Below are 23,988 nucleotides of genomic sequence, written 5' to 3'. Positions count from 1 at the left end.
TGCTTACAAGACGCCCACCTGATATACCCGGGGTGCTGGTGCACAATCGCAAAAGAGTGTTGTGGACACGCTGCATTTCGCCAAGGCTGACCGAAAATCAGAGATGATCCCGTGAACTCGGGGAGAGGGGTGGACGCTGCGCTGGGAAGCACTTACGAGACGACTGCGACGGCGGACCCAGAGCATCTATTTGTCACAGAGCAAATAGGGTCAGCGCCAATCCGCTGCTAGCGTGGTCCTAGGCATCACCCTCGGCGCCAGTGGACACGGAGATTAGGGATGTCTGACTGAGATGTTCAGATCCAGCGCAGGGGGGGATGCCAACGAGCGAGGCGCGCAGCAGGCCGTAATCACCCAGTCTCGCCAGAGGCATCGGCGTCGGAGTCAGCGAGCATGGGACGCGGGGGGGGGGGGGCGTGCGGCGATGTTTGTCAGGGTGAGCGTCGCAGAACGTCTGCAGCTCGGAAATGAACTCGCGCCTGCTGCCCGTTGGGTCTCACATCCCCGAAGATATATCTGAGCGGACAAGATTGGAGACCAACTCCCGCGTTTGAGGCCGATCGTGATCGAGTGCAGGACGCCGTCCGTCCTGTCGTCTGTGATGCTCGATCACATGGGGGCCTCGGAGGCATTTGGATGCCATCATGTGACAGTATCATGTACGTAGGGCCGCCTCGCTGCAATCAAGATCAACGTCGTGTGGCATTGCCCTGTCCGCTGCGGGCAATGAACTGGCGCCATCGAGACGGCTCCCACCAGGCGGACGCGGATCAGCACTTGGGTCTCGCGGAAAGCATATCCCGCTCCGAGGGCCCAAATCCACGATCCTCGATGTGAAGGGCTCGTAGAATTTGAGGAAGAGAAGTGTACGGCGGATGCGCATGATTGGCTGGGTGAGCGTGTTCTCTGATAAATTGCGCTTCGCGCCAGCGTGTGCGTCCATTGAAGTTGTGCGATCGCTATCATGTGAGATAGAACCGTGGGCGTGGACAGCAAGACGAATATCTACGCGGGGGGAACGGATGCTGGTCTGCCCAGTCTCGATAGCGCCCCACACATACACGTGGGAGCGGAGCAGGCGCGAACTGCCATGACGTAGGCTATGTACTTCTTCTACATAGCTCCCGTAACGACGGCTAGGTCTGAGTAAACAATCGTCAGGCAGTGTGACTCCAGGCAGTGCGACAGGGAGGGGAGATACAACCGGACCTCATCTAAGCGACACACATACATAATTGACTGGCACGTAGCGGTGTAGATGAATATTTAGGTGCTTTGGCATCTGTACATGCTCGGCATTCGCGCCGTTTGGCTTTAACATTCGTATAGTCCTGCGGCGCAGTAAGCCCCCTAGTAGCGAGGGTCAAGGACATAAATGCAGGTCGCTGGACTCTAATACGTGGGATGCTGGTGACACTTTGACAGACAAGACGGGCGTTGAGACCGTACGGGAGTGACACCGCGCCCGAGACTTCAGAAAACAGACTGCGGGTCGGCTGAACCCGTCGCTTCCGTTGCTTCCAGCCACCCCGCAACGCTGGAACTAGCGTGGGGAAGTTCTTTGGGACGGGAGAAGGCGCACAAAGCTGAGGATTGGCGGATGTCGTGCCTGAAGGATGGCTTTGTGGAGGTTGAAACCATGCCGCCGCGAGTTGGGCATGGGGCGAGTTGGAAGGGCTAGCAGGGGCACGCATCGCGTGCCGCTGATCAGGCCGAGACGATCGCGGGTGCGCACATTTTGCCACTTGCCAGCTTGCCAGCTATCCGGCTCAGAACTCCAGCATGCGCGCGACGGCCTGCATCTGTACAGGCGGCCGACGGGCTGCACGGAGACGCATGTTGCGTGCACCGTGCCAGTGGCCGAAGTGATGCGCGACTTAGGAAGTGGTAACTACCAAAAGGCGCGGCAGCTGAGCGAACGCACGAAGACAGAGTGCGTACCGCGTCTTGAGATTCGACTCCGACGCGCTTCTAGGTCTTACGGCTGCTGATAGCATGGGAAGATAGGAGCGGGGCGGCCTTAATAATTTCGTTCCAAGGGTGTTGCGTGGCAGGTGCTGCCCAGAATGAGGGAAGACGCAGAAAATGCAAATTTGGCAGCTTTGTGGGAAGCGGCGGTTCTGTTTTTACCGGTATGCGCAGCTGCACATAAAGCCCAAGATAAACCATCGGACTTGGTCAAGGGATTACCTGCGAGGAATTACTCACGCTGGATTGTGTCTCACACAAAGCTTCCGTTCTTAGCTGGCCAATGCGCCTTGCTGGTTCTGCGGAAGCTGTGAAATAGCTTCGAGCACGAGCGGCCACTCGCCGGAGTAAATATGCTCGGGGCCCAATAATTGAGTAGCGGCAAGATCGATGCCGGGAGTCTTTGCATTGTTGAGGGCAAGGTCTCGAGCCCTAGGCACGCTGTCAGCGTTACAGCCAAGGCACCTACTGTTAAACACAGGGCCTGAGGTTGGCATGGCAGCGAACTGATGTCCTCGAATGGGTCAATTCTGCCGGGCTGACATACGCGAACACTCAGATTGACTGAATGGAAGGGGCAAAGACCCCGACAGAATCATTCAATTCGCGGGGCGCAGCACAGTGTGCCGTGTTCCGACAGTTCTGTGCCAGCCCTTCGTGTGTGTGTGCTTTTGGTCCAGAGTTGACACTACGGTGACTGTTGTTAGTTGGCGTAGGAACGCATATGCAGATCACATACTGTGGCTTCCCCGCCCGGAGATTGATGTATTCAATTGATGATTTCTAATGCTGCGGCCGTGACAGCCACTGGAAAGGTCCTGACGAAACCACCGACTTGGCGTTCCACGGCGAGGTGCTTAGTATTCTTAGCGGTGGGTACGCAGAACGCAAGAGGGGGAGTCTACTGCCAGAAGGGGACCATTGTATGACAACGCGTACATCCAAGATACGTAAGTAATAGCAATGTGCGGGATAATGGGACCCGTCGATCAAGCGGAGTTTGCCGAAACGCTTCACCATGAACACACCACAGACCATGGTCAGTCCCCATCCATGAACATCTTCCCAGCTCGTACTGACACTCCTATCGATGCAACATGACACCGGGCTTGCCGACTCGACGGGTACTCAACTTTTGTGGATTGTTTCGCGCAGGCCCTAGGCTGGGGCAGTCTAATCGTCGCAGCGGGCGTCAGCTACTACTTTGCAAGGCAGAACATCAACGAGCGCCGCAAGCTGCAGGAGGACGCGGGTCAGAGGCCGTCAGAGAAGCTTGACTGTGAGTAATCTGCAAGCTATATGCGTGTTATTGGCCAAGACACCATGGCCGCGTGGAAAGCACTGACGCTAACTTCGCGCGTTGGTCAGGGCGCGCAAGGATCGCGCAGGAGGAGAAGCAGGCGGAGGGTGCCGCCGGAGGGTCACCAGAAGGCACTCTTGTGAATGTGAAGCCGTCACCTGTTGCCTCTGGAGGATCAAGGCCTGGCCATGATACATGACGACGCACACCTTCAGGTTTGGTGCGGCATCCATTGACATAGACGACTACCTTCCCGTGCTATTCTCCTTCTGTCCGTCGGCTGAGAGTCTACTACTTTTATGGTTACCCACTACCTTTCGGCTACCAAGCATCTTGAGATCCCGCTGTCGAGAACTAAGTAACGGGCGCATCATATGATCTATTCCGAGCAACATTGTCGTGCGCTGCAGTCTACTACTTGAATAGGGCGCATACAGCTATTGGAATATAATCAGGACGTTTCAGGTGCATTGTCTGCGTCAGCATCTGCGACAGTCGAAGCGTACTTGCCGGTCTGTACTGCCACTGATGATACCTTTTCTCATGTCTCCTCTTATTAATTGTTTCTTTCAAACCTGACAGAGCAATAGCATATGCCCTCGGCAATCTGATGCGTGTAAAGCGATCGTGTGCCTACTTCAATCTACGCGAGCGTGCCACGCTGGCGGGTTCCATCGAGGATTGGTGTGGTTGGTACGAATGTTTCACGCATTCCAGCATTCAGCGGGCCTAATAATCTCTTTGCACTTCTGTCCTACTCATTCGTTCTCGGCTTACGTTGTTATGATTGCGGTCTTACCTTTTCAGTGGAGGCTTGTTGCTTTTCCGGAGCAGGATCCTCCCTCGTAAGCTTCAGCTTTATCTCCTTACGTTACTCCACACATGGCATGGCCGGGCTTACTGCGGCAAGCCACGAATGCTAGAACAGTGCTACCAGATGCACAACGAATGTGGGAAGACTCAACCTGTCCGGTAGCCGGAGGTTCTCGCAGGTGTGTGGACCCGGGTGTGAAGTAAGCGCAGATAGTGACGGTGGGCAGGCTCGTGAACCGGATAGAACTACCTGGCCTTCGCTTGACACTCGCGCAAGGCACAGTAGACAATCTAGTGTCGTTGCAATACATGGGACAGAAATGAGCAAGAAGGCCCGTGAACGACTTACCCCCGCGCTGCGCCCGCAAGACCAATGGACATGAAGCAATTCAGTCTCAGGGACGCCAGGCCAGCGTAATAGAAGCAGGCCGTATAAGGCCAGCGAATAGAGTTGGCGGACCATCGCCGTGTTCTGGCAGCGATCCTCCGGGTGTGGGGCCGCGCGGTGCATCTCCGCGGCAAGCAGCGCCCGGGGCGCCCCCTGTGACTTGCGCAAACGGCCGCAAGGAAAAAGAGAAGCAGCGCCGACGTGCTTTGATTCAAATCGCCGAGACAGCTGAGGCACACGGGGCGCGCGATGAATTGAGGTGCGTAAGTAGCCTAAACAGGCAGGACTATACCGCAGGAGGAGCTAACAGGACATGTGCGCGCGGTGCGAGCGGAACAGGCACTTAATCGTGTTATTGATTCATGTGCTTGTGTGCTAGCGGCCCGAGTACCGTTGACAGCGATGGTGGCGTGCTATGTGACGACAAACTGAGATTGGGATTATGTGAGTCCTCGCTATTTCGCATGTATGTACATACCTAGTAGGTGCGCTAATCACTACACGATTGCCCATCTCATCTAATGTAGTCAGATACATCACCCCTGCGAATGATCCCAAGTACTTGTCACTGTATTCCAGTGCTGCCATTGTCGCCACTAATGCTGAACCTACCCGAAACAGCACTTTTTGAAGTTATGTGGATACAGCGCACGGCTCTCATGCAATGGTCGAATTCTTGTCAACTCGATAGGGCCAGAGCAGTGGCTGATGCACTCGTATCACTGACATGGCCTGATGTGATTCCTTGGTGGGAGAGTGAATGGCCCGGATACATCCGATGCATTGGTATTTACACTGCAATCTCAATATGTCGAGTGGTCGTACATATCCTACCACAACGGCTCTTCCAATGCTTGAAGTGCGAATCCTGATCTCGCTGAGTATACATTATTTTCTCTTGTCACTGACGAACCAAATGGAACAGCATCTTGCGAAACAGATGGGTCATCATTGGTGTGTGCTGCGAGAATAGGACATTGCGGGTGGGTCACCACCCTATTAAGAGACAAGAATATACCACAAGCTCCTTCTTTTCCACACTCCCTTATGCCAGCTGCTGTCCGTGCTAAAGCTTCTCAAGAGGCTGAGTGCACGCACATCCTCCACATGATATTTTCGAAGAGAAAGAATAAGCCATGAATTCTCCGTTCACGACAGAGTTATGGTGTTGTAACTGTAGATGTCACCTTATTCTATACACATAAAGTACTCGACTTAGTACGAGCCCTTCCTGGCGATGCAAATCTGTATTATCCAGTTGGATAATGTCGCTCGGGCAGCTCCCGTCGGATGAGCAAAGCTGTGTTCTCAGCATTCATTCTAACAAAAGAGAGCTCGCTTCTTAGAAGTTGAGCTTCTGACATTTCATTATGCAATTTAGGCCACACTCGCCTTCAAATACTTCAGCCTGCCAGATTGTATTTTTGTGAATAATCTCTTGGTAAAGATGAGGGTAGAAGAGGCTCGGTGGAGGTTTGAATGCCGTCCAGTCTCAAAATGAGCGAGAAATACTCAGAACACAAGGCCGTGTTGGCATGGTCGATGTTATCGGAGAACGTGTATCAGGAAGAGCAATTTAGGTACACTTTATACGTCGATATTAGGCCATATATGCGTACAAGGCCTAACGCTGACGTACCAGAACTCAATCTGGTACTAATTGCCATATAAGTGCGCACCAATGATTCAAGTCTGCTCCCGACTTCCAACCATTTTCGCGAACTGCTGCTATCTTCTGCATGCGACCCCAGGGCGAGATTCGAAACATACGTCCCCAGGACGTCCAACAACTTTAACAATCCTCGGTTTCGGCTTCCTGCTCACATTTTAGGAATGCTGGCAATATTGATTTTATTTAAGTATATATCAATGAGAGAGAAACAAACAATCTTTCGGCATACAGAGAACTTTCAACTTTTATGCTCACCTGTTAGGAACCACCCCAACGATCAAGGCCGAGAGGAGCTCACGAACGCATGCAGCCAGCGCCGTCTGCGCTACACATAGACTGTACTTATGAACTGGAGCTCTGTTACCACGCTAAGTAAGTAACAATAGTACCGACACCCCCCGAGTAGCCATGCTGCCCAGGACATGGCCCCACCATACTTTGTCAGCTAGAACCAATGGGGTAGGATTCCCCCGTCGGATACTCGTCGGTCAGTCCCGCGGAGTACTGTCTATTGTTATTCTCATACAGACAGCAGATGCAGATTTTCAAGGCGGCCTTGGAGTGGTGCAGAGCCCAGGCGCTAAGAATTCGGATGGAGATGGGGGCAATTGAGGTCACAGTGATTTGATCATCATCATTGCGTAGGCGGCGGGTCATCAAGCGCCAAGCCCAATGTCTCCGACAGTGATCTTCGACCTTTTGCGGAGACGATGCCACCGCGGGGAGTCTAACCAGCCATTCTACGTCCTCTTCGAATAACAAGCGCAAGTCGCTCCTTACTCGCGCTCCCCTTGTGAAATACTCTTCTGTCTTTTCCGATCTACCACCCGTCGGCAGTCACATCGTAGCGGGCTTTTGCGCAGCAAGCATTTCTACCACAAGCAACGACACTGCAAAGGGCAATTCGCTCATGATACCGCTATACCTGGCTCTGCTTCCCGCTTTCGCGTCTGCGTATACCTTCAACTTCACGAGCATTCCGCAGCAATGTGAGAACCTCGACATCAGCATTGCAGGCAGCGGCAAGCCACCATACTCAGTCACGATTATCCCGTTCGGGCCGTCACCGCTGGAGAACAACACTGAGGTCAGGCGGATATTCCAGACGTCATTCTCTGGGTCGTCGACGAGCTTCAACCTGCCATACCCCGCAGACTCTCAATTCGTCGCAGTAGTGAGTCGTCGCTCCACATTGATGCCAGACCGCCGCCACAAAGCTGCGATCTAGGCCCGAAGCAGCATAGTCTAACAGGTTGACAGGTCAGCGATTCATCTGGGTTCGGCTCTGGCGGGACGAGCATCGCAGCAACGGTGCTTTCAAGCAGTGCGCCTGTATGCTACAACACGACGGAGGTATCGCCCGCGTGGGCGTTCAGCATCGTTCCCGCAAATCAATTGGTCGAGTGCTCACCCACGCGCATCTGGTGGAACCCTTCGGTCGTCCAAGGAACACCTACATTCCAGGGTGTCATTCCAGGCGGGCAGTCGTTCTCGATACCCGAGTCAAACTTCTCAACCGTACCTGAGGAGGGCTACGGCTTCGACTGGACGCCGTCCGTGCGGATAGGCACGACGGTGATACTGGTGGGCAGCGACAACAGCGGGGCAGGCACCGGCGGCAGCGGACTGTACATCGTCTCGCAGGGGTCATCACAGTCCTGCCTTGACGCAAGTTCGCCGTCGTCGACGCCGGGGTCGCCAGCAGGTGGAACATATCCTACGAGTACGAGCGGAGCAGGCGTAGGTGATGGAAACAGTGGAAGCAGTGGAAGGTACGTGGACGCTGGTGGCTTACTCCATAGCGCGCTCACGTACCTGTCAATTTGACAGTCACACGAATGTCGGTGCTATAGTTGGTATGCCAGCTGCGCATGATGTGTCAGTGTCAAATATGCAGGCTGATGTGTTCCCACAGGCGGTGTCATCGGCGGTGTGGGAGGCGCCATCGTTCTAGCAGTGCTACTTCTCCTGTTCCTCCGCCACCGCAAGCGCGCCTCACAGACACCGAAAGAGCGACCGGTAGACCTGCTCAATGACACGAGTGATCATGACCATGACGATGGCGGGTTGCCACAGTATTATGAGCCCGAGCCATATGTCATGCCAGAGCCGACGGTGCTCTCCACCGCGGAGGGAAGCAGTCAGGCGGGCTCGGAGCGGCGGCAAACGTTGCTGTCCATGCCGAGCGGGCTGCGCCCTGGTACGCCGGACTCGCTCGGCATGCGCAGTGGGACGACAGGCTCGCGCAAGTCGCCCGCGCCGCCGACGCTACGGGCGGTGAACATTGTCCAGCACGAGGATGCGGGTCCTCCGGAACCGGCAGACCAAGAGGAAGAACCGGAGACAATCGAGCTACCGCCTGCATATACAAATCTGCGAAAGCAGCCGCCAACGCAGGCGGGTGTGTCCGCATAGGCCGTGAGCACATTTGTACGTTGTGAGACAGTCGTGTTAACAGTCCGCTAATAACGCTGTGACCCAGTCTCGCGCGCGTATCTATTTCGGCATCTGGAGATCACTTTGGTGCTCCAGCATTGTATACCTACCGCCTCTCATGACAAGATATCCCTTCTCTTTATTCTTCAGGGACTGTCGTACGTGCCATAGACCAAAATCACTCCTTAGTCATGGACAATTCCCCCCGTATATCATGGCACTTTAGTGTAAGTCCATATAATTGTTTTAATCTGTATATAGTGATGCCTCTGGCACGCATATTTAACTATCTAGTCTGCAAACTGACTTTGACTCGCGGGATAGACTTTCGCATGCGATCGATCCTGTTGGCGAGAGGTTCTATACCGGTCGGAAACGTAGATCAATGAGCGGCTCCCCTCTGGAGCCTTTCTCACATGGGCACTCCATCACGTATGTTATTGATCGCCTACTGCAGTCCATATACACAGTCTCGGTACTGTACCTCCATACTACGCCCTCGCTGGCCCGAGACTACTCGGTGCTTCGACACAAGACGGTTGAATCCTTGTCGGGCCCGTGGCCCTCATGGCGTGTGAGCGATGATACATGTATTCATTGTCGGAACTAGTCGTGAGGAGGCTTATCAGCTACATCATCTCATGCCCTGCGCTGAAAACAACTCAAGGAAACGTCCTCGGAGGTCGGTCGGTTCGCTGCGTTACCATGGCCTCTTGCTTCTCGTGATCGTCTCATCTTTTATTATTTATTATTATTATTATTTATTTATTTACCCTTTTTCTAAATCCAGTTTTGTATCCGCTTGAGGGCTTTGCCCTATGCCGGATAATACATGCGCTTGTAGTGCGGAGCGGGGCGTGTAAAGATCATGGGCTGTCAGGTAGCATGGAGAAAAGTGAGCGCGAGCGAGCTATCGTGCGTGTCCCGGGGTGTAGGTAATCAGGTCATATTGTGCGCGGGCGACTTTGTGGGAAGGGGCCGGGTGAGGGCGTATTCGAGTGCTGAAGCGCAAGGGGGAGGGAGGATAGGTAGTTGTAGGTAGGTGATTAGTGTATGTGCAGCAGTAGTGTTCCGGTAATGGAGAATATCAGCGCATAATAAGGGACGAGGTGGAGGAAAGTGGGAGGAAAGAGAATAAAACGAAGAACCTGAGTAGCACGGTCGTTGGTAGGCATTAGTGTCTTGCCGTGACGTATCGTCTCATCTTTGACAGCTGCACAAGTCACATCTAGTAAGAAATCCATCGCATTTTCATGAAACAACATCGGCTTGTGGACTGTACGCTCGATCGTACAGCACCTTTAATGGATTCCAAGTATCCTTGGAGTGAACACTATCGATATCTATGGAGACTGGCTTGCAGCCTCTCTGAAGCAAGGCGCCCTCTGCAGGTGGTTCGAGGAAACCATCATAGTCTGGTACGATGGGACGTATTGGCTCGATGATCTCCAGGACACGCAATACTACGACCCGTCTTTGCGCATGATTTGGAAGCGTAGATCGTTCGAAGCGGCAAAGTATTTGGCCTATGTAGTAATGAGGGGTTAATGTGCAGGTCCAGTCGTCGTTTTTGCAAGCTCACCCGTATATGCTGGACCGCTCACATGTCCCCTGAGGTCCCACCACTGAGTGCGAAAACGTGGACCTCGAACTAGATCCTCGCCTAGCCAAAGAAACGGCGTGAATAAGTCGTCGGAGAGATTTATTATGAACGGGTCTTCGATGCCAAACAAAGATTGGGAAGTCTTGCGGTGAATGATGCGTATATTTGTTTGTTTTTTCCAATATTCCAAGAGGTCCTGGGATATGAGCTGGTCTCTGAGGAGGACGTTGGCAAGCGTACGGTAACGGGTGCTCGTCGCGATTTCTAATAGACGTATGGCGTACGGTAAGCGGCCGAAACGGAGAGAGAGGTCCGTCCCGGAAGCGAAGTCGAGCTCGCCTGTAGGAGGGAGGAGTCGGAAGCGGACCTCGCCAGCAGTGGGAGGACGAGAGGGAGGCCTATAATAGTAGAGCCAGCCCCTGGGTTTATGCGGGAATTGACTGCTTGCCGTTGAAATATCATTGCTCAGCCAGGGCGAACCAGTATTCACCTCCGTGAAGGCGCCATCCCTTGCCCGGCCATTTGGAGCTTGGACTCGCTTCCACCATGATCCTTTCGCTGTTGGCTTTGAGCGGCGGGCCAACGTCGTGCGGTCCCAGACTTGGGTTGTCGTCCCACTTAGTGTGATGACGTCGCTTGAACCAAGACGAGATGCATCGAGGGTCGTGATGGAGTTAGTATAGCAGGGGGTATAATCAGTTGAACGCTGCCCCGCGGGAAGCTCGTGCTGCAGAGGTCACCAAGTTTGATCGCATAAATGCTCGACAACATTGAACATGGCTTACGATGATGGTCGTGCTAAAGCCCGAGCTAAGCGTGCCAGAAACTCTGCGTCCTGCGCCTGATCGTTGTGTTACCCTGAGGCCAGATGTCTTGAAAGGCACTGGTAGTGCAGCATTACATACTCGTAGCATGTAGATTGGTAGGCTATTGCACGTCCGAGAATCAATTTCCGGTGAGGTGCCGGTCAGCGTTGCGGGCGCGGATGAGTTCGAAGTAACGAGCTAGCCAATAGCAATGCGCGCGTGGGAAATGCAATCCATTGGACTATGGCGGTACCAAGATCAGAGGCACCGTACATAAGGAGTCCACAAGAATGCATAGAAAGTCCCATACATGCAGTTCGTACATACAGAGAATAACAAGAGCGACGGCGAGAACACCTGCGCTGGAGGTGGTTCATTGGTACACATTCTATTTTTGTCAGTAATTCGGCTCCTCACAAGACGCATCTGATGACTCAGAATTTAGGTATTATATTGAGAGATTGAGACATCTGGTTTGGTGATAAGAGAACAGACGAACAAAGATAGAGCTGAGTTTCCATCCCACGAGAGACACGACGAGACCCCTTCTTATCATTGGCATGCCGTACGTTATCCACCTCCTTGGAGCACCCCGAAGAAGGTGGACGGGACCCCCGACGGACGTAAAGTGGCAACGCAATACTACAAAATAGAACGACCACGAAGAGACGGACGACATCAAGGACTCACTTCATCTTCTACCCCCCCTTCGCTGACTAGTCAGGATGCCTAAAGCAGAGGCAATACACAATGACCTCGTACCGGGCACTGTTCACCTCGTGGATATCGGAGGTGGGACCCAAGGCGCAAGACATGACAACGACCACGATGATATTGTGCTCGTGCCACGGCCCAGCAGCGACCCTGAGGATCCTCTCAACTGGTCGCGACGGCGTAAACTGTTGGCGATTTGCATGGTCTACCTATACGCGGGCGTAGGCATCGGCATCCCCGCTACTTTGCAGTACAGCGTGTTGGCGGACATTACCCGAGACACAGGGATCACCACCGCGGAGCTCGTCCAGGGCACGGGCCTCATGTTCCTCTTCCTCGGCTGGGCTTGTTTGATTTGGCAACCCATCGCACTCACGTACGGGCGGCGCGGCGTCTATGTCCTCTCATGCCTCTTCACAGTCCCGATGATGATCTGGACGGCGCACTCGACATCTGCAGGCGAGTGGTATGCTCATCGTATCATGCTCGGTATCATCGCGTCCGTCAGCGAGTCGCTCCCCGAGGTCAGCGTGTTTGATCTGTACTTCGCACACGAACGCGGCACGTACATGGCGCTCTACGTGTTCACCATATTCGCCTCGAATTTCCTGTCGCCTCTGCTCGCCGGATGGTTCAACGACGCGTACGGGTGGCGTTGGACCATGCAGTTCGGTGCCATCGTGAGCGCACTGAGCGCGGTCATCTTATTTCTCTTTATGGAGGAGACGATATATTTCCGCGCTTCTGTCGAAGGCGACGAGCTAGAGGTGCCGGAGGCGAGACTCAGCGCAGGGGATGCGGTCGACGTGCAGCTGGATGAAAAGGATTCCAAGTCTACCAATGATCAGCATACAGTTGATGTCGCTTCATCGCCCGCATACCCGCCGCCTCGTACATATTGGCAGAAGCTAGCGCTGTTCATCCGCAAGCCCGGGCGTCCGAGCAACAAACAAATGTTCAAAATGATGTACCGACCCCTCATCATGATGTACTGGTTCCCGTGCACAGATTGGGCAGGATTCCTGTACGGCATCAACCTCTCATGGTACAACGTCCTCAACGGAACGGCTTCACCTGTCCTCTCCGCACCACCTTACAACTGGTCGCCTGCGCTCGTCGGATCCGCGTATACCGCACCCATCATCGGCGCTATCTTCGCCGCAATATGGTCTGGCACCATCGCCGACAGATTCACCATCTACCTCGCGCGACGCAACGGGGGCGTCCGTGAGCCTGAGCAGAGGCTGTGGCCGCTCGTGGTATCTGGGACCATGGCCACGGCGGGGCTGATAACATGGGGCGTTGGGGCATACTATGGCATCAGTTGGGTGGGACTGTGCTTCGGGCTCGCGATGCTGACATTCGGGGTGGTGACGGGCGGGTCAATCGCGGTGTCGTACAACGTGGACTGCTTTAAGGAGTTGGGAGGAGAGACGACGATCAGTGTCATTGTGATCCGAAAGTGCGTTCATTCCGTACTCGCCTCTAACGTGCGTAATGAGTACTCATCTGTTGGATTCCTGCAGCACCCTCGGATTTGGCTTCAGCTATGCGATCACGCCGTGGTACACGAATCAAGGCCTGAAGAATTGCTTTATTGCGGCTGGATTCATATCATTGGCTTGCACCTTCACGTTTCTCTTCATGATCGTATACGGGAAGAGATTGAGGAGATTCTCGAGAGATAAATACTGGGAATATGTAGCGACAAGTACTGTTGCTCACTAGAGAGAAGAATTAGTGCTGTCGGAACGCATGAAGTGCAAGAAAGCAGATTACGTGAGTGTAGAGTCCGCTCAGGAAATGGGCTGATTAGCACGCACGTCATAGTGCATACGACAACCATATGAGTTCTAGAGTGTGTTCATGTCCCACTGCAGACGTACGATTCTGGGTTGTTCTAAGGTTCATAGTTCAGTTTGTGGGCTAAGGACAGTCGTCTCTGCATCTGTTCGTTGTCAGTGATGGTATTATAAAGTGCAACAAATAGACGTTTGATCAGGGGCCATGGTCTATTTCAGATTGACAGTGAAGTCTATGCTCGATGCCACGCAGCCGCGACTACTGAAACGGGACATAGCGTATCCGGACGACAAGGTGCGATCAATACACAAAAGTCGGCTTCCTGGACTACTTGTGCGTGCGGATCTTGTAGATTATCGTATGGCCCGATTACTAGTGAACCGCTGTCCATGCAGTGGGCATTGCGCTGTTTCTGACCCAGGATCTGTCAGCGCAACCACTTCAAGTAGAGAATGTGCAGCATATCTTTGCCGGCTTCGGGCTTGGTCTGATCAGCGGGCGACAAGGTGAAGGAGGAGGCACCGTAAGTCACTTCTCCCGAATACATTATTAGGCGACGACAACAGCACTGGATGGGCATCAGCCTCGTTTCAACAATGTCTTGTCTCCGAACAGAAATTAGGATCATTTGAGTGTCGGCGGAACGGCATTCATTTGAGGTCAGGTTACACCGAGTCATCAGAGTGTTGGGACCTCTCGTCTTATGTAGTTGGTGAGCCACTAGGCTAGAACAGTACCGAAACGCATCTGAGAAAAATGCTTGATTACTTTCATGCAACAAACTCGGGTTATGGACTAACCGCTCGATCATAAAGCATCCTCAATGGATAGAAATTCTCTCCAGGATCAGACAAATGGTCAAGATTTATGTGCCCCACCTTCCCGCGTCTGCGAACTAAGGCACCTTCCATTGGCCGCTCAATGTGGGCAACATAATCGGGTATGAGGCAATGTACTGGCTCGACGATCTCCAGGACACGTAACGCCACGATGCGTCTACCTTCATGCTCTGGTAGCGTTGAGCGTTCAAAGCGGCAGAATCCCGCCACTGGTTATAAACTAGGGGACCGCGGAGTAGATCCTCATCAATCGAAGTATAAAATAAAAGCTTTGACCAGGCAAGGTCGAATATGAAGGGGTCCTCCAGACTCGAAAGGATTTGTTTATTCTCGCGGCGAAAGACCTGCATGGCCAAATCCTTCTTGCACGTCGCGCAGCGTTCCAAAACGTCAAGAGAAACGAGCTTGTCTCTCAAGAGGACACTGGCAAGCATGCGATAATTGGGTTCCGTCGCAATTTGTATCATGTGTATGGAAAAAGGCAACCCAGAATGAAAGTGTAAATCGGTGCCAGATGAGAAGTCGTACTCGTGCGTTGAAGGGACGAGTCGGAAGCGGATCACACCGGAAATGAGAGGGCGGGAGGGGGGTCTATGATAATAGAGCCAGCCTTTGGTTCCTGGAGGAAATGGCCTGACCTCGCCTTTGGAAGCCCCCACAATACCATAATAAAGCACCGTGGAGGCGCCATGTGATCGTCGGCACTCAGGAGTGTGGGCGGGAAACTTCCACAGTGATCCACTACGGGTCGGCTCTGTGCGGCGCAACAGATTCTCGCGATCCCAGATCGCGGTCAGGTTCCCAGATAGAGTCACGATGTCGGATGGGCCCAGACGAAGCGGATCCAGGGTTCCGATGTTGTTGGCAAACCTGGGCATTATGCTCCGTGCAGGCGTCGAAAGCCCTTGCTACAGACGACATGTGCATTACTAAAGTGATTTGAAAATGTTTGACATGACTCACGGAGAATTTCCTGCTGAAATACGACTTTAGCGATCTGTGTTCGGCATTTGATCGCTGTGTCAACACGAAGCAAAGACCGCCACTGAAAGCAGACGTCTTCAAGGGGACTAGTGATAGTGCGGCGTATGTTCGTATCATATGAGCAGATAGACCGCCGCACAGCGAAGAGGCTCCTGCAGTATATTGTATATGTTCGATAACAGTGTCACCATCAAAGGCCGCACGACAATGACTTCACATCATGCGTGGGAAAATGTGCTCTCCCTGCAAGGGAACTTCCGTGAAGGCTCGTGCTACGAGTGTTTGAACGGGCATATAACTTAGGCTCTTGAAGGTCTCAGGACAAAAGGTATGCAATCTTGGGCATTGAAATGGCACTGGGAGTGTGCCATCCTCTTGCCATCCTTACAGACCGCGGAATATGTATTTTGACTTCAACCATTGGTGCGCATGATCTTTTGCAAGGGGATTGGATTGCTCGATAGTAATGTACGTTCCCAACCTTTCTGAGTATCTCGGCTCTTCTCGAGTCTCGGGACCACATTGATGGCTGGGAGGTAGCGAGTGATACTCAGACATCGATTTTGGAGTGATAAGTAAGTTGACGCGCAACGCCTGCGATGGGCCACAACAAGACTTTCAAACGCCCCAATTCCCACTGTCACCCAAGGTTAAGAGGGTTCTCAGTCAAAGTCAAAGGCGCTAGCTGCTTATCATTGTGCATGCCGTACGTTATCCACGTCTTTATGGCATCCTGAATGTGAACGGAACCCCCGACGGATGTTCAGCGGCAGGCCAATGCTAGGAAGCAAAACAGTCATGACAAGATACAAATGTTCAAGGCTCACCATTTCATCTTCACTCCGATATACCTCCCTGAATAGCCAGAATGACTAGACCGGCAGCCCGCCACGACCTCATACCCGGAACTGTTCATCTCGTGGATATTGGGGGCGGCATCCATGATGCAAAACATGATAGCAACCACAGGGATATCGTGCTCGTACCACGGCCCAGCAGCGACCCTGAGGATCCTCTCAACTGGCCACGCCGACGCAAGCTGCTCGCCATCAGTATGGTATACTTGTACGCGGGCATCGGCCTTGGCATATCCACCGCCCTGCAGTACAGCGTGTTGGCGGACATTACCCGAGACACAGGGATCACCACCGCGGAGCTCGTCCAGGGCACGGGCCTCATGTTCCTCTTCCTTGGCTGGGCTTGTTTGATTTGGCAACCCATCGCACTCACGTATGGGCGACGCGGCATCTATGTCCTATCCTGTCTCTTCGGCGTGCCGCTGATGGTGTGGACGGCATACTCCACCTCTGCCGGAGAGTGGTATGCGCACCGAATCCTGCTCGGCATCGTTGCATCGGCGGGCGAGTCGCTCCCCGAGGTCAGCGTCTTCGACCTCTTCTTCGCGCACGAGCGCGGCGCATACATGGCATTCTATGTGTTCACCATATTCGCCTCGAATTTCGTGGCGCCTCTTCTTGCTGGATGGTTTAATGACGCATACGGTTGGCGTTGGACCATGCAGTTCGGCGCCATGGTCACCGGGGTCACCGCCGTGATCCTGTTCTTCTTCATGGAGGAGACAATCTACTTCCGCAAAACGGTAGAGGGAGACGAGCTGGAGGCGTCAGATGCGAGACGTAGCGGAGAAGGAGCCGCCAATGTCACGTTTGACGAGAAGGACTCTAAGTCTGCCGACGATGAGCACATTGTCAACGTTACCCCATCACCTCACTTACCACCTCGCACGTACTGGCAGAAGTTGGCGCTATTCACCCGCAAACCAGGGCGTCCGAGCAACAAACAGATGTTCAAAATGATGTACCGACCGCTCATCATGATGTACTGGTTCCCGTGCACAGATTGGGCAGGATTCCTGTACGGCATCAACCTCTCATGGTACAACGTCCTCAACGGAACGGCTTCACCTGTCCTCTCCGCACCACCTTACAATTGGTCGCCTGCGCTCGTCGGATCCGCGTATACCGCACCCATCATAGGTGCCATCTTCGCCGCAATATGGTCTGGCACCATCGCCGACAGATTCACCATCTACCTCGCGCGACGCAACGGGGGCGTCCGTGAGCCCGAGCAGAGGCTGTGGCCGCTCGTGGTATCTGGGACCATGGCCACGGCGGGGCTGATCACATGGGGTGTGGGGGCGTACTATGGCATCAGTTGGGTGGGACTGTGCTTTGGGCTCGCGATGCTGACATTCGGCGTGGTGACTGGTGGGTCGATCGCGGTGTCGTACAACGTGGATTGTTTCAAGGAGCTAGGAGGAGAGACGACGATCAGTGTCATTGTGATCCGAAAGTGCGTTCATTCCGTACTGGTTTTCTGCGTGATCACTGAGTGCTCATATCTTGATGTCTTGCAGCACCCTCGGCTTCGGATTCAGTTACGCGATCACGCCATGGTACACGAATCAAGGCCTGAAGAATTGCTTTATTGCGGCTGGATTCATATCATTGGCTTGCACCTTCACGTTTCTCTTCATGATTGTGTACGGGAAGAGACTAAGGAAATTCTCGAGAGACAAGTACTGGGAGTACGTGGCGACGAGCGCCGTGGGTCACTAGATGAGGTAACGGGGAAGCTGTCAAGACGCATGTAGTGCGCGAAGGTGAGCTGCGAGAGTTTGGAATACGTATGCGGGATGTGCTGACCGCGCGCATCAGGCTTACCAGCCGCAGTATTGTATCATTTCATCACTCCTCGCGTGTGTCCATGCTTTATAGTAGACGTGCGATCCCGAAATACACTGCAGATTTACGGATCAGCTCACGTGTGCGGAAGATAGTCGCTTCCCTGTGATTCCTTCTGTCTGGCGACAATGTAAGGAATAACAAATTTACTCGTACTTGAGGGCTTTGGAGCCGTCGCCACCCGTACGGTGGCTCCATCGACGGCGAGAAGTGCGGGCCTTTCGTTAAACCTCTAAACATAGCCCCGTTGGCGTAACACCTGAGTAGCAGATGTTTCATCAGTAGTAACATGCGCACTATCTGTCGCAGTGTCCAAGTGAGTGGAAGTCTCGGACTCGGACTAATATGGCGATTGAAGTCGTTTGTAAGCATAGCCGCATCACATATACGAATTACTGACGCTCATAATGTGGAATAATGACAGGTGGGAAGGGGAGAGGACACTCGTGATAGGCGCTCGTGGGAAGCGGCGGTGACGAAAGAGGAAATCAGGTGTTCGTCGACGTTGTCTGCGTGGCATAATAAGATGGTGCACTTCTGCTAGTATGTAATGTTATACTCTAGACTGGCTCGAGTCGTTCCATTGCAAAAACAACAACACGGGTCTGCAGGTCCTCTTCGCGTGAGTACCATCATTCGCGCATGCCCGATGGTAATTGATGGTATTCAGACGTCGTTTGGACATAGAGGACACAATCATGTTTCAAAGTATAATTCTTCTTTCCAGGCTCCCAGCTGCAGGTATAGGTGCTGGCTATGGTGAGCGCCCAGAACATTATAGGATGTACGCAACTGACACGACACGGCATCGCAATCTGACATTCTGCTCTGAACATGAATTTGTCCTTCGAGAAATTCCTGAGAAAGAATGCGAACAATGGCTTTACGTTACTATATTCACGCAGCGGCATACATTCAAGCATCCGATTTTCCCGTTGTTCACAACGTGCGATGATTGCGATGACGAGAGTCCAGCTACTCACTTTAATCCTACAAATCAATGCCTGTGCTGCGGGCGTTGTGGACTGTGTCCGTAATATGTTACTGCATGCCGCTATCACGCCCCTTTGACGTCGGGCGGCTGGTCTCACGACGGCTCCGCCAAACGCCTATATAGCTTTGCCGGTGTTATGGATCAATCCGGACCCGGTTCGATATACATCATGGGCACACGAAGTCCTCCTCCGAGGACGGCGGCGGTCTCACTGGTGTAATGAGCGATCAGACAGCTGGTTCAAACACATCGGCACCCTGAGGCAAGTTACCTCTGCAAATCAATCCAAGGATGACCCAGGACGGGCGATGGATATATAATGGCTTGCCAGCCAGCCCTCTGATCTCAGCTGCCCTCGTAAAGTAATCTGTCCGACGGAAAATGACCACTCCAATTCCCTCCCCGCCATCTCTTCCCTTCCTTGGCCATGTCACACATATCGACAAGGAAGTCCCCCTTCGCACTTATGTGTTGCTTTCCCAGCAGTATGGCGAAATATATCAAATGAATCAATTCTGTGAGTAAGAAAATCTACAGGGTGACCGTCAAACTCTCAGATCCTGTTCTATTACAGCTACCCAACGCGTTGTCATCAGCTCGTACGAACTTGTGAATGAATGCTCTGACGACAAGCGATTCTACAAGGGCATCAAAGGGTCAACGCTCGAACAGGTCCGCAATGGCGCTGGTGATGGTCTATTCACCGTAAGTCTGAATGCGGAGATCCAGTGAATAGATGACCTAACCTACATTACAGGCGCGCGAAGACGAGGAGAATTGGGGTATTGCCCGTGAGGATAATCGGATATGTCCAAAATGCATTTTAACTGATCTACTTGTAGACCGTCTCCTTATGCCAGCGTTTGGAACGGCTGCAATCAAGGGAATGTTCGACGATATGATGGACATTGCTTCACAACTAATCTCCAAATGGGAGCGGTCAGTTCGAGTACGGTGATAGTTTTGTTGTTCTGTTCTCATTGTAGGCGTAGATTCGGTCCAACGGCAGTGATCAACCCGGCTGATGACTTCACGGGACTGACGTTTGATACGATTGCTCTGTGTGCCATGACCCACAGGTAAACCCTCTGTATGCTTATACAATAGCGTAGCTGACCTCTCTTCAGGCTCAACTCCTTCTATAGAGTCAGCTGGTCTTCTTTCCACGCTCTCGCTGGTGTCTGACACGTTGATCAGGAAACTAATCATCCCTTCGTGCAAGCAATGGCCGACTTCCTCATAGAATCCGGCCATCGCGCCAACCGTCCCTCACTCGTGACCTCGGTTTTGGGCTATCAGACGAAGTACGAGAAGGACATCAAAATCATGTCTGATTTGGTGGACGAAAGTACGAAATAAAACTGTATTTGGTAGTGCCAGGGCTAATGTTTGGCTGGACAGTCATCGCGGAACGCAGAGCTCACCCGATCGAGAAGAACGACCTTCTCAACAAGATGCTCTTGGGTAAGGACCCGAAGACTGGCAAAAAGCTGCCCGAAAAGAATATCCGCTACAACGTTTGTGATCTCGCAGGCATACCCTGCTTGTACCTACTGACATTTATCGTAGTTGCTAACGTTCCTCATTGCTGGTAAATATCATCGCATCGTCTTAAATCACTCGGCGCTGACGCTTTCATATAACACCAGGACATGAGACCACATCATGTATGTAAAAAGATCCCCCCCACCCCGGATCGATGATAACAGAGGGTATTTTGCAGCGACCTTGACGTTCACCATTTATCACATCATTAGTAACCCGGAGGCTACTCGCAAGTTGCGAGAAGAAGTGGACGAGGCCCTTGGGGATCGGCCCATACAGCTGGGAGACCTGAACAAGTTCCCGTATCTCAATGGTGAGATTGGCCTAGATTCTGTCCGATGCAAGGCTTGTCTGATCATCCTCGTGTGTAGCGTGTCTGCGTGAATCGATGCGCTTGAGTCCCCCCGCGCCTATGCGTTATGTCAATGCTATCAGTGATACAATAATCGGCGGGGGAAAGTACGCAGTTAAGAAGGACCAGACTGTGATAGTAAATGTCGCGACATCCATGAGAGATCCACAGATTTGGGGCGAGGACGTACGTCCATATGCCCTTACCCACATCGGTCGCTAATCTCGATGTTTAGGCGGACGAGTTCAAACCGGAACGCATGCTGGACGGAAAGTTCGAGGCTCTGCCCGTCGGTCGTTATAGCTGCATCAGTACTGCCCTTTTCTCACTAATGCTTCGTAGCCCAACGCGTGGCAGCCTTTCGGCTTCGGGATGCGCGCCTGTATCGTATGTCGTTTGTGTCTACACACGTCTGGTCACTCACACCCACATTTGTAGGGCCGTGCGCTCTCATGGCAAGAAATGACTATCATCATCGCGCTGATATTCCAGCATTTCTATCTCGTCGTAGATGACCCCTCGTACGAGCTCCAACTCAAGCAGACGCTCACCATCAAGCCGAAAGACTACCACATCCGTGCGATCCCTCGCAAGGGCGGCTCCGTACCGATTGCTCTGTCGAGCTCATCACTGCACAAGGCGCGATTGGGCGATCAGCCACAGCCGACGCAGCCAGCGTCGGTTGCAGGCTCGGAGTTGCGCCAGCAGCTGTACGTGCTATATGGATCTAACACCGGCACGTCGGAGACGTTTGCGCAGCGCGTGACGAGTGATGCGGCTACTCATGGTATGTCAAACGGAAGTTATCGCAAGAGATTTCTACTAACAAACAGCAGGCTTTCGTGCCGTGATGGGAACCCTAGACTCGGTCGCCGGCAAGCTTCCTACTGATGGTCCTGTTGTCATTATCACTGCTTCATTCGAAGGTATGTCAATCTCTTACATGGTACCGCAGAACTAGGCGCTGATGCGCAGGTGCAGGCGAACCTGCTGACAACGCCGCGCATTTCGTGGAATGGGTAACGAACGTGAAGGGCACAGAATTGGCTAACGTCAGTTATGCTGTCTTTGGCTGCGGCAACCGTGACTGGTTCCAGACCTACCAACGTATTCCTAAGCTGATCGACAGTGTGCTGGAAGAACATGGAGCGAGGCGGCTCATCGAGGCAGGGGCCGGCGATGCCAGCGAAGCTGATTTCTTTGAAGCCTTTGATGACTGGGAGCGTAAACTGTGGGAGACTCTCTCTGAGGCGCGTTCATTTCTGGGAATCCGCACAATAATGAGTACTTACATACCATGCGGTGTCGTGCTATAGGACTACAAGGCGACACTTGGCGAAGTTCCCGTCGATACCTCAAGCCTTACGTTGAAGACCGTTGATGCAGGTACACACAGAGCGGCGGTATTGCGCCAGTCAGATGCCGCTTTGGGCACTGTCGTCGAGAACAGGCTGTTGACCACGCCAGGGGTACCCCAGAAGAGACATATTGGTGAGCTATCCCTGCGGCCGTCTTTACATCATGCTAAGCAGAACAGTCTTCGAGCTCCCCGAGGGTATGGCTGCTCGTGCAGGAGATTATCTTGCAGTGTGAGTCTGCACGTTTGACGTGATCTCGGGTCATTGACGGATCCACAGTCTGCCTTCTAACCCAGTGCGTGATGTTCGCCGTGCCATTGCGCGGTTTGGTCTCCCCGCGGAGCAGGAGGTGATGACCTCTGGTCATAAGCAGACTATGGATCCTGACAGCAATACAGATTATTTTGACAGCCACTGGCCCAACGCCACTACCCGTGGATCGCGCAATCAGCGTCTCTGCTCTCCTATTGGGCTATGTGGAACTCTCGCAGCCCGCAACGACGCGAGACCTGCGCATCCTCGCCTCGGCAGAAGGCGCCCCTGTAGAGGCCATCCAAGAGCTGTCCTCTTCGTATGCAGAGAAGGTGTTGGCCAAGCGGCTCAGCGTCCTGGACATCCTGGAGGAGTATCCGAGCATCAAGCTGCCGTTTGAGACTTTCTTGACGATGCTTCCCTCTATGCGCGTCCGACAATACTCCATCTCGTCGTCTCCGCTCTGGGATGCACAGAAGGTCTCCCTTACCGTAAGTGTCATCGATGCCCCACCCATCTCGGGTCGAAAGGAATCCTTCCTCGGCGTCGCATCGACATTCCTCGCTGGCCTCAACCCCGGCGACAAGGTGCAGATTGCAGTTCGCCCCTCTAACGCCGCGTTCCATCCTCCCACGGATCTCATGACGCCAATGGTCATGTTCGCCGCGGGTTCAGGTTTAGCTCCGATGCGCGGGTTCCTCCAGGAGCGTGCGATGCAAAAGAAGGCCGGCCGCGAGGTCGCGAAGTCGGTGCTCTTCTTCGGCTGCCGCTCGCCTAGCGAGGACTTCCTGTACGCCGAGCCGGACCTGAAGGAATGGACTGAACTTGGGGTCGTTGACGTGCGGCCTGTCTTCTCCCGATCCCCCGAGATGTCGGGTGGGTGCAAGCACGTACAAGAGTACGTCGCCTTTCCCCTTGTCGCTCAAGTTGTGCGTATGTGCTGATCTGCATGTAGTCGCGTCTGGAAGGACCGTGAAGTCGTCAGCGAGGCATTCTACGCTCATGCGAAGGTGGGTTTTGCGTTGACATTCGCTCCGTCGTAGTCTGAATTGCGTTTCCAGTTCTACACCTGTGGCTCCCGCAAACTCGCGCAAGGGATCAAGGACACGCTCACGAAAATCATTATGGAGAAACAGAATGTCGACGAGGTTGAAGCTGCAGCCAGTTTCTCGGGTATCATACAAGGTCGTTACTTCACCGACGTTTTCGAGTAGGTGTGGCACGTTTGGTGTGAGCACTGTGCCATCGTTACGGGTATCTGTTTGCAGTGCCTGATCGCGAGATTGTATTACGCCCCAGTTGAGTAGAGCATATGCACGGCGCTATTATCATGTCAAGTACGAAGATGTTCCCAGCACTGGTTCAGAACCTGAGCCATGTCATCTTGGTAGATGTGAGACAGTATGTGCATGATAAAGAAGAAAATGCATACAGACGTTGCCATTGAGACTAGAAA

At 53.2% G+C, this 23,988-nt stretch overlaps 7 protein-coding genes across 7 annotated transcripts; 5 read left to right on the top strand and 2 right to left on the bottom strand.

The window, feature by feature from the left end:
* Positions 1 to 1,996: 1,996 nt before the first annotated feature.
* On the bottom strand, positions 1,997 to 2,839 carry POSPLADRAFT_1040324 (hypothetical protein). The gene is made up of 3 exons (XM_024477722.1): positions 2,708 to 2,839; positions 2,209 to 2,656; positions 1,997 to 2,142 (listed from the first exon to the last, which is right to left on the bottom strand). Exon 2 carries the CDS (start codon positions 2,463 to 2,465, stop codon positions 2,241 to 2,243), a length of 225 nt encoding a protein of 74 aa, XP_024337812.1. The 5' UTR covers positions 2,466 to 2,656; positions 2,708 to 2,839; the 3' UTR covers positions 1,997 to 2,142; positions 2,209 to 2,240.
* A 147-nt stretch (positions 2,840 to 2,986) lies between these two features.
* On the top strand, positions 2,987 to 3,467 carry POSPLADRAFT_1057960 (hypothetical protein; the record flags this gene model as incomplete). Its single annotated transcript, XM_024480981.1, has 3 exons — positions 2,987 to 3,007; positions 3,124 to 3,247; positions 3,337 to 3,467. 3 exons carry the CDS (start codon positions 2,987 to 2,989, stop codon positions 3,465 to 3,467), a joined length of 276 nt encoding a protein of 91 aa, XP_024337811.1.
* Positions 3,468 to 5,966: 2,499 nt separating this feature from the next.
* On the top strand, positions 5,967 to 9,120 carry POSPLADRAFT_1047303 (hypothetical protein; the record flags this gene model as incomplete). The annotated part of the gene is made up of 10 exons (XM_024479250.1): positions 5,967 to 6,122; positions 6,591 to 6,628; positions 6,670 to 6,705; positions 6,979 to 7,315; positions 7,402 to 7,913; positions 7,972 to 7,997; positions 8,057 to 8,542; positions 8,728 to 8,804; positions 8,933 to 8,934; positions 9,048 to 9,120. The coding sequence occupies 10 exons, from the start codon at positions 5,967 to 5,969 to the stop codon at positions 9,118 to 9,120; spliced, it is 1,743 nt and encodes a 580-aa protein (XP_024337810.1).
* Positions 9,121 to 9,366: 246 nt separating this feature from the next.
* Positions 9,367 to 9,582, top strand: POSPLADRAFT_1146776 (hypothetical protein; the record flags this gene model as incomplete). The annotated part of the gene is given in 2 exon segments (XM_024485981.1): positions 9,367 to 9,508; positions 9,521 to 9,582. Coding segments are annotated over 2 exon segments (204 nt in total), but the record flags the coding sequence as incomplete, so codon positions are not given.
* A 223-nt stretch (positions 9,583 to 9,805) lies between these two features.
* On the bottom strand, positions 9,806 to 11,134 carry POSPLADRAFT_1040323 (hypothetical protein). Its single transcript, XM_024477721.1, has 3 exons — positions 10,966 to 11,134; positions 10,160 to 10,907; positions 9,806 to 10,103 (listed from the first exon to the last, which is right to left on the bottom strand). Exons 1-3 carry the CDS (start codon positions 11,092 to 11,094, stop codon positions 9,829 to 9,831), a joined length of 1,152 nt encoding a protein of 383 aa, XP_024337808.1. The 5' UTR covers positions 11,095 to 11,134; the 3' UTR covers positions 9,806 to 9,828.
* A 577-nt stretch (positions 11,135 to 11,711) lies between these two features.
* Positions 11,712 to 17,905, top strand: POSPLADRAFT_1182185 (hypothetical protein; the record flags this gene model as incomplete). Its single annotated transcript, XM_024488900.1, has 2 exons — positions 11,712 to 13,162; positions 17,704 to 17,905. 2 exons carry the CDS (start codon positions 11,712 to 11,714, stop codon positions 17,903 to 17,905), a joined length of 1,653 nt encoding a protein of 550 aa, XP_024337807.1.
* A 1,501-nt stretch (positions 17,906 to 19,406) lies between these two features.
* Positions 19,407 to 23,746, top strand: POSPLADRAFT_1047302 (hypothetical protein; the record flags this gene model as incomplete). The annotated part of the gene is made up of 23 exons (XM_024479249.1): positions 19,407 to 19,542; positions 19,600 to 19,730; positions 19,783 to 19,816; positions 19,868 to 19,964; positions 20,018 to 20,104; positions 20,153 to 20,171; positions 20,223 to 20,373; positions 20,427 to 20,542; positions 20,595 to 20,616; positions 20,675 to 20,692; positions 20,749 to 20,883; positions 20,942 to 21,108; positions 21,158 to 21,211; positions 21,265 to 21,309; positions 21,361 to 21,709; positions 21,756 to 21,848; positions 21,904 to 22,226; positions 22,296 to 22,413; positions 22,460 to 22,511; positions 22,560 to 22,629; positions 22,679 to 23,430; positions 23,488 to 23,542; positions 23,594 to 23,746. The coding sequence occupies 23 exons, from the start codon at positions 19,407 to 19,409 to the stop codon at positions 23,744 to 23,746; spliced, it is 3,177 nt and encodes a 1,058-aa protein (XP_024337806.1).
* Positions 23,747 to 23,988: the final 242 nt, after the last annotated feature.

The sequence above is a fragment of the Postia placenta genome, assembly GCF_002117355.1.
Source record: "Postia placenta MAD-698-R-SB12 unplaced genomic scaffold POSPLAscaffold_9, whole genome shotgun sequence".
Lineage (NCBI taxonomy): Eukaryota > Fungi > Basidiomycota > Agaricomycetes > Polyporales > Adustoporiaceae > Rhodonia > Rhodonia placenta.
Note: the sequence above shows the minus strand (reverse complement) of the source record. Positions and strands in the feature narration are given on the sequence as shown.

Bases quoted from the DNA above. Each gene is read 5' to 3' on its own strand.
- POSPLADRAFT_1040324 (XM_024477722.1), bottom strand. From the start codon at position 2,465: ATGCCAACCTCAGGCCCTGTGTTTAACAGTAGGTGCCTTGGCTGTAAC.
- POSPLADRAFT_1040323 (XM_024477721.1), bottom strand. From the start codon at position 11,094: ATGCTACGAGTATGTAATGCTGCACTACCAGTGCCTTTCAAGACATCT. The intron at 10,908-10,965 runs GTAAGCCATGTT...TGACCTCTGCAG, and splicing joins GCTTTAGCACGACCATCATC to CACGAGCTTCCCGCGGGGCA. The intron at 10,104-10,159 runs GTGAGCTTGCAA...ATTACTACATAG, and splicing joins GAGCGGTCCAGCATATACGG to GCCAAATACTTTGCCGCTTC.